This window comes from Chiloscyllium plagiosum, chromosome 10, assembly GCF_004010195.1.
Source record: "Chiloscyllium plagiosum isolate BGI_BamShark_2017 chromosome 10, ASM401019v2, whole genome shotgun sequence".
NCBI classification, from domain to species: Eukaryota; Metazoa; Chordata; class Chondrichthyes; order Orectolobiformes; family Hemiscylliidae; genus Chiloscyllium; species Chiloscyllium plagiosum.
In genome coordinates, this window is record NC_057719.1 from 12120383 (window position 1) to 12129283 (window position 8901).

Sequence of the window (8901 nt, forward strand, 5' to 3'; positions counted from 1 at the left end):
ATCTGCAAATTTACTAACCCACCCTTCATTAATAAAAATTACAAACAGCAGAGGACCTAGAACTGATTGCTGCGGAACTCCACTTGTAACTGGGCTCCAGGCTGAATATTTACCATCTACCACCACTCTCTGCCTTCGACCGGTTAGCCAGTTTTCTATCCAATTGGCCAATTTTCCCTCTATCCCATGCCTCCTGACTTTCCGCATAAGCCTACCATGGGGAACCTTTTCAAATGCCTTACTAAAATCCATGTATACTACATCCACTGCTCTACCCTCATCCACATGCTTGGTCACCTCCTCAAAGAATTCAGACTTGTAAGGCAAGACCTACCCTTCACAAATCCGTGCTGGCTGTCCCTAATCAAGCAGTGCCTTTCCAGATACTCATAAATCCTATCCCTCAGTACCCTTTCCATTACTTTACCTACCTCCGAAGTAAGACTAACTGGCCTGTAATTCCCGGGGTTATCCCTATTCCCTTTTTTGAACAGGGAAGAAATGTGGTAACAGGGATTGCAACATTGCCAATCTGAAGGTCAGACCTTGCACATCAAAATTCCAGTGTGTGAGAAACAAAGTTTATTGGACTTTGAGTTAATAATCCTAGCCCTTACATCCCAGACAGCTCCATAGTATTGGAAGAATCTCCCTATAGCGATGGGTCAAAAGGAAAACAAAATTCCTCACACTTCCCTCAGCCACCTTTTTTCTTTTTAAGACCCAAGATAGGCCCGAAGTGGTGCCAAACCCAGGAAGAAAATAATAAACTATGAGAACAAATAATGAAGTGCAACATAGAAAGCTACCAAAGTTTTATATTTTATTACAAAAAAGTATTCTTAATGAGCGACTTGTTTTTCAGTTTCTGTACAACAGATCTATCTCCTCTCATTTTAGAGTAATAGTCAGGAATTATACTACTTATATTTTTAAGTTGTAATTATGAGTAGTAAGAGAAGGATCCAGTAAATACATGAACTATTCTCTAATACAATTTTATTCCCATCTCTAGATGTAATCCATAAGGCCAGCTAGCAACATTGTGGTTAAAAAACAAATTCCAAGATTTCTGTGGTAAAGTTCCCCTCTTATGCTCAGCATTTTCAAATTTTAGCTGGGGGAATCTGGACTTTGCTCTTGTCATTCACCAGTCATACTTCCTTCAGCTTACCCCACTCCATCCTGCCCTTCCTCCTTAAAAGTCACAGTCTTGCAATTGATCAACTTGATACATATGAAATATACAAATGTATGGCTCAGACACTTAATTTATAAGCTCCTATATAATGATTCATTTTTATCATGAGGGAGAAGAGCGTCCGCAATTTTCAGAAGATGGATATTGATCATTCTTCCTTGTTGCTGAATGCTAGGATCATCAATCCTCCGACCTCCAGCTCCCTTAATAATCAGACATACAGAAGACATTCCTGCAGAAGTCTTGGTTCGTCAATTTTTCCATCTGATTTGCTGCAAAACACAACATTCAAAACTACTATTACCAATCTAGCGATTATATTTATTTTTCATTTACTTATTTTTATATTATGTAGATCTCACTTCTGGCAATTAAAAAAGGCAAATGCTTTTACAGTTCAGTGATGGTCTCTATTTGTGTAACAGTGGGCTGTTGCCTTAAAAATACTAAGTTGTGGACTGATATCATCAGTCCTGGCCAGATCACTGAAGTCGGATGTTATATATGCTTCACACATTCCATTCTGGGAAGTTAAGGTTTAAAGCATCATTTTTGCTTTATGTTACCACAAGGCTTGTGGTTCAGGTTCTGTTCTGCACATTTAACAGACAGCTTTCACTGCCCAACCCAGTTTGTGGTCTTTAATGAATAACTGCAATCTGACTTGAGCAGGTTCTGCGAACTCTTATTTACAATGCCGGGCATAATAATGTTCTGAGTAACTACATCTCACAGATATACAGATTATTCCATTCTTTCTTCACAGTGTCTCACACATGATGCTGCTATTGTTGTTAATCATGCTTACATCACCATCTCACCAGAAAATAGGACTCTGACTCCTCTATTCAAGAAAGGAAGGAGACAAAAAGCAGGAAATAACAAGTCAGTTAGTTGAACAGTTATTAGAAGGAACAGCTATTAGGAGGAAGTTCTTTGAGGAGGTAACAAACATCACGACAAAGAGGAACCTTTCCAAGAAGATACATGACAAGGTACACCAAAGCTTGCTATGCAGAATAAGAACTAACAGCACTGGATGTAATATATTAAGATGGAAAGACAATTGGCTAGTTAACAGGAAACAGAATAGATATAAATAAATAAATTTTGAGATGGCAAGATTGGAGTGCCATAAGAATCAGTGCTGGGACCTCAGCTACTTACAATTTATACCAATGACTTGGATTAAGGGAACAAATATACGACTGCTAAATTTGATGACACAAAGAAGATATAAATGTAAATTATAAAGAGGACATAACGGTTTCTAAAAGGGAAAAGAGATATAGATAGTTAATTTAGTGGGCAGAAAGTTGGCAAATGGAGTATAACATAGTGAAGGGGACAAGTGAACTCATCACTTTGGCAGAAAGAAGCGAAAAGCAACATATTTAAATGGAGACAAAGTACTTGAGATACAAAGGATCTGGATATCTTGGTATATGGATCACAAAAGTTTGGCGTGCAGGTACAGCAAGTTATTCAGAAAACAAACAGAATGTTGTTATTTATTGCAAGGAGAATGTTATAGTTGTAAAGTTTTGCTGCAGTTGCATAGAGTATCGTAAGGCCACTACTGGAGTACTGTAGAGTTTGGTCTCCTTATTTAAGAAAGGATGCAAATATATTAGAAGGAGTTCAGAAAAGATTTATTGATTGATACTGGGATGGTGTGGGTGGGGGGCGGTGTGCAGACCTTTCTCATAAGGGAAAAGTTGGACAGGTAGGACCCAAACTCAGAGTTTAGAAGAATTAGAGGTCATCTTATTGAAATATATCAGATTCTGAGCTGACTTAAAAGATTGATGCTGAGACAAAGATTTCCCTTGGGGGAGAAACTAGAGCTCGGGGATATCAGGGATTATCCAGTTAAGACAGAGATGAGGAGAAATCTTCTCTCTCCAAGTGTTGAGGGGCTTTGGAATTTTCTTCCCAAGAAGACGGTGGGGATGGGATCAATGAATATTTTTAAAGGCAGAGGTCGATTGATTTCCTTCTTGGTCAAGAATCTAAGAGTTCCAGGGATCGACAAAGAAGTCAAGTTATCAGGACAATCAGCTCAGCCATGAGTTGCATACTCATGTTCCTCATTCAAACATTCACATATCTATTCTCATAATAACGCTGTTTCAACTTACAGAATTGCTCAGGATATAGTCAATCTTCCTCTGTTCTTGTGAGTTTTTTTCCACTTTGTCTCTATACAGAACCAGCTGTTGTCGATCTTTGAGGTCCCTGTAGGTCTAAATTCGAGTTAAGAAAAGGGATGTAAAACAACTTTTACAAATCACTACATCATCTACTTTCTGTGATCCTAAGTGATATATAAAACTTCAATTTAAACACTTCAATTGCAATATAATTTCCATTTCTCATCTTTTTAACAGGACTGATTTAGCAATATCTATTGACACCCACCATTCCCCACATGTGCACTAAGCACTGCTTCAATTCGCACATGCACATTTAAAAAGGATTGACTTTACTATGGGATGAAGTAGTGTTTCTGGAATTGTGTGCATGCGCATTTTTGGATTAGACCACCTGTGTTGCAAACAACACTGGGTGTCAGCAGACACTGGTGACTCATTTTACCCTCCTTTATAAGTTGGAATCCCAGAAACAATCATGACCTCCCAGCTGAAGCAACCTTAGGAATTGGGCAACAAATCGTGCAACATAGGAGGAGGCTGAGCAGAGTTTTGCATTCTCAGATCACAATTTATTTTCAAGTGTATTTGGACCTCACATCCTCAAGATGAGTGTCTCTGTAAAGCATGAACAAAATGTTTGGGAGCAGGAAGTCTGCTGAAGTGAAAAGGTGGGACAAAGATGCTGGAGATCAGAGTTGAAAAGCGTGGTTCTGGAAAAGCACAGCAGGTCAGGCAGCATCTGAGGAGCAAGAGAGTCGACTTTTCTGGCATAAGCCCTTTATCAGGAATGTATAAATGCAGCAAGGGGACATCCAGAAGTTGAATCAATTCATACAATTTTTGACATTAACTTGCTCATGTGGACTTCTGAGAGTAGAAGAAACTCTATTTGTGGAATTGCCTTCTTCAAAAATATGAATGGGGATTTCCGCCAATCGTGAATGCAGTAGACTGAGAATGCACAGTAATAGATGCATGTACTTGCACACTTGCTTCTCAAGGAAATAGATTTTCTTTTAATTCCTTTTCTTCGAAACCACAGATAAGTGAAGATTAGACTCACTGTTTCACCCAATGCAAGGTTTACACACATTAGAGAAAATCACAGAAGGCAGACATGTGAGCAGCAGGACTTGTCTATACTCACGATATAAAATATTCAGCAAAGACACCTTGCAATAAGTGCATTATCTTCTGTCTTTTTGTCAGTTTCTCTCTACTGTAGCAAAAATAAATCCACACTTATACTTACATCAATCACAATATTATGGCACTTGTACTTTGAGGCAAGGTTCAACCTCAGTTCTGTGTTGTCCACTAAAGCAACATATTCCTGGATAACCTGGAAAAAAAAATGACACAATTGACAAAAGAATTGGAGGTGACTTGAGGAAGACTTTTCTTTAACAATGGAATGCACTGCCTGCAAGCAGATTCAATATTAATTCACAGAAATAAATTAGATAAATACTCAGATGGTAAACAGTTGAAAGGAAAGAGCAGGTGACTGCGTCCAGTCAAGTAGCTTCACAAAAAATTCAAAAGAGGCATGATGAATAAAATGTGACAAAATTCAATGAAACTTTCTTCCTTAAAAGTATCAGAGAGACTGCATTGCAGGCTTAATACCCCCTTGCTGATATCCAAGTCACTATCACACAGTTTGAGGGAATTTTGACCTTATTCTGAAATCTCTTTCCAACCCAATATTTATTTGCGATGAGAGATATTAGAGATGGATAATCATGGATTTCTCCCATATCAAGCGCCCAGAGATCAGGACAAGATGACCAAGATACAAAATAATACAAACAACTGCAGATTCTGGAACAAAATAGAAATTGCCGGAGAAACCCAGCAGGTCTGGCAGCATCTGTAGAGTTAAATTTTGAGTACAGTAATCCTTCTTCAGAACTGAAATTCTGCAGTTCCGAAGAGGTTCACTGGACTTAAAACAACAACTTCCTTTTCTCTCCACAGTTGCTGCCTGAACTGCTGAGACAGAAAGTGCAGTGCACCCAGAACAAAATGGATAGACTCCAACCTCACCATTTCACCTTGCCATCTCCTATATCACCTATGTAATAATTTCATTTCTCCCAGCAACCCTCTCAATGACTTAAAGATTGCTGCTTGAGCATTTAGGGTGATGTGGTACTTGTCATTTTTACATGAAAAAAATTGAATAGAGAGATCACATTATATATCATTTTGTTTGGTGGAGGCATTTAAATGCATGGAAAATAGATCTGGGTCATTGCGATAATACGAGCCCTCATATTAATAGTGACCATGTCATGTTGCTCAAACAAAACAGGAGTGATAGTCACCCAAACCTGAAAATACGATCACATTATAACTTAGATTATTGACATTTACATGACAAACTCACTAATAAACTGCTAAAAAAAAAACTAACAATGTAGAGGAGCAAGGGCAGTGTATTTTAAACTGAGAGAACAGTATTGTGCTGAAGGAGGCTAACTGACCTAATGTGTAACAGTATCTATTGGCGTTCCCACCTTATGCATTCTGCTGATCCACTCTTTTACACTAAAGACATCCTGAATGATTATTATTATTCTCAAACCTCTCCAAGATAGTGATCCGTTTACCCAATGGAGCAGAATAAAGGAAAATTACTCTCCAAGTATTCGACTAGCATCTTACCTCAACTGGAGCATTGTTTTTGTGTAAGATGTCCACAACTCTATGAAATCCAATTGGGGCTTTCTTCTTGGTATATCCTAGCCAATTCTAAATAAAACAAAACACATCTCTTAAGAGGGAGAAAGGTTGCTCTGATAGAAGGTTACAAAATGCAGTTGCAGAATGTTGGTGTCAGTGACAGGGTCAGCATTTACTGCTCAACAGAACTTGTTAATGAACTATCTTCTTGAATATAATCAACTGGGTTATGAGTGCTGTTAAAAGTCAACCACAAACAAATCAGAAATTGCTGGAAAAACTCTAGGTCTGTCAGCATCAGTGGAGAGAAAGCAGAGTTAACATTTCAGGTCCAGTGATCCTGGCAGATGAACTCAGGGCATGGTTAGGAACATGAGACTGGATATCATAGCAATTACAGAAACATGGCTCAAGGATGGGCAGGACTGGCAGCTTAATGTTCCAGGATACAAATGCTACAGGAAGGACTGAAAGGGAGGCAAGAGAGGATGGGGAGTGGCATTTTTATAAGGGATAGCATTACACATGTGCTGAGGGAGGATATTCCTGGAAATACATCCAGAGAAGTTATTTGGGTGGAACTGAGAAATAAGAAAGGGATTGTATTATAGACTCCCTAATAGTCAGAGGGAAATTGAGAAACAAACTTGTAAAGAGATCTCAGCTATCTGTAAGAATAATAGGGTGGTTTTTTTTGTGGATTCCCTACAGTGTGGAAACAGGCCCTTCGGCCAAACCAGTCCACACCGACCCTCCGAAGGGTAACCCACCCAGACTCATGTCCCACTGACTAATGTACTTAACACTATGGGCAATTTAGCATGGTCAATTCACCTGACCTGCACATCTTTGGACTGTGGGAGGAAACCCACGCAAACACGGGGAGAATGTGCAAACTCCACACAGACAGTTGCCCAAGGCCGGAATCGAACCTGGGACCCTGGAGTTGTGAGGCAGCAGTGCTAACCACTGAGCCACCGTGTTATGGTAGGGAATTTTAACTTTCCAAACATAGACTGGGACTGCCATAATGTTAAGGGTTTAGATGGAGTGGAAGTTGTTAAGTGTGAACAAGAAAATTTTCTGATTCAGTCTGTGGATGTACCTACTAGAGAAGGTGCAAAACCTAACCTACTCTTGGGAAATAAGACAGGGCAGGTGACTGAGGTGTCAGTGGGGGAGCACTTTGGGACCAGTGACCATAATTCTATTAGATTTAAAATAGTGATGGAAAAGGATAGACCAGATCTAAAAGCTGAAGTTCTAAATTGGAGAAAGGCCAATTTTGACGGTATTAGGCAAGAACTTTCAAAAGCTGATTGGGGGCAGATGTTCACAGGTAAAGGGACGGCTGGAAAATGGGAAGCCTTCAGAAATGAGATAACGAGAATCCAGAGAAAGTATACTCCTGATGGGGTGAAAGGAAAGGCTGGTAGGTGTAGGGTATGCTTGATGACTAAAGAAATTGAGGGTTTACTTAAGAAAAAGAAGGAAGCATATGTAAGGTACAGACAGGATAGATCGAGTAAATCCTCAGAAGAGTATAAAGGCAATAGGAGTATACTTAAGAGGGATATCAGGAGGGCAAAAAGGGGGCATGAAATAGCTTTGGGCGAATAGAGTTAAGAGAATCCAAAGAATTTTTACAAATATATTAAGGACAAAAGGATAACTAGGGAGAGAATCGGGCCCCTCAAAGATCAGCAAGTTGGCCTTTGTATGGAGCCACAGAAAATGGGGGAGATACTAAACGAGTATTTTGCATCAGTATTTACTGTGGAAAAGGATATGGAAGACATAGAAAGTAACGAAACAGGTGGTAACACCTTGCAAAATGTCCATATTACAGAGGAGGAAGTGCTGGATGTCTTGAAACGCATAAAGGTAAATAAATCCCCATGACCTGATCAGGTGTACCCTAGAACTCTGTGGAATGCTATGAAGTGATTGCTGGGCCTCTTGCTGAGATATTTGAATCATCGATAGTCACAGGTGAGGTGCCGGAAGACTGGAGGTTGGCAAACGTGGTGCCACTCTTTAGAAAGGGTAGTAAGCCAGGGAACTATAGACCAGTGAGCCTGACGTCGGTGGTGGGCAAGTTATTGGAGGGAATCCTGAGGGACAGGATGTACATATATTTGAAAAGGCAAGGACTGATTAGGGAAAGTCAACATGGCTTTGTGCATAGGAAATCATGTCTCACAAACTTGATTGAGTTTTTTGAAGAAGTAACAAAGAGAATTGATGAGGGCAGAGCAGTAGATGTGATCTATATGGACTTTGGTAAGTCATTCGACAAGGTTCCCCACGGGAGACTGGTTAGCAAGGTTAGATCTCATGGAATAAAGGGAGAATTAGCCATTTGGATACAGAAATGGCTCAAAGATAGAAAACAGAGGGTTGTGGTGGAGGGTTGTTTTTCAGACTGGAGGCCTGTGACCAGTGGAGTGCCACAAGGATCGGTGCTGGGTCCTCTACTTTACAGAAATGATTTGGATGCGAGCATAAGAGGTACAGTTTGTAAGTTTGCAGGTGGAGGTGTAGTTGACGGTGAAGAAGGTAACCTCAGATTACAACACGATCTTGATCAGATGGGCCAATGGGCCGAGAAGTGGCAGATGGAGTTTAATTCAGATAAATGCGAGGTGCTGCATTTTGGGAAAGTAAATCTTAGCAGGACTTATACACTTAATGGTAAGGTCCCGGAAAGTGTTGCCGAACAAAGAGACCTTGCAGGTTCATAGCTCCGTGAAAGTGGAGTCACAGGTAGATAGGATAGTGAAGGTGGTGTTTGGTATGCTTTCCTGTATTGGTCAGAGTATTGAGTACAGGAGTTGGGAGGTCATGTTGTGGCTG

General features: G+C 40.0%; 1 protein-coding gene across 4 annotated transcripts in view; it reads right to left on the bottom strand.

Annotated features, from left to right (window-relative positions):
* Positions 1-800: 800 nt before the first annotated feature.
* Positions 801-8901, bottom strand: part of vipas39 (VPS33B interacting protein, apical-basolateral polarity regulator, spe-39 homolog) — a 62586-nt gene continuing 54485 nt past the window's right edge. For all 4 annotated transcript variants that reach the window (XM_043697058.1, XM_043697059.1, XM_043697057.1 and 1 more), the window contains 4 exons: positions 6028-6114; positions 4610-4699; positions 3343-3447; positions 801-1473 (listed from right to left, as the gene is read on the bottom strand). In XM_043697058.1, coding sequence (XP_043552993.1) covers positions 1453-1473; positions 3343-3447; positions 4610-4699; positions 6028-6114 — 303 coding nt within the window. In that variant the 3' untranslated portion in view covers positions 801-1452. The remainder of the gene's footprint in view (positions 1474-3342; positions 3448-4609; positions 4700-6027; positions 6115-8901) is intronic.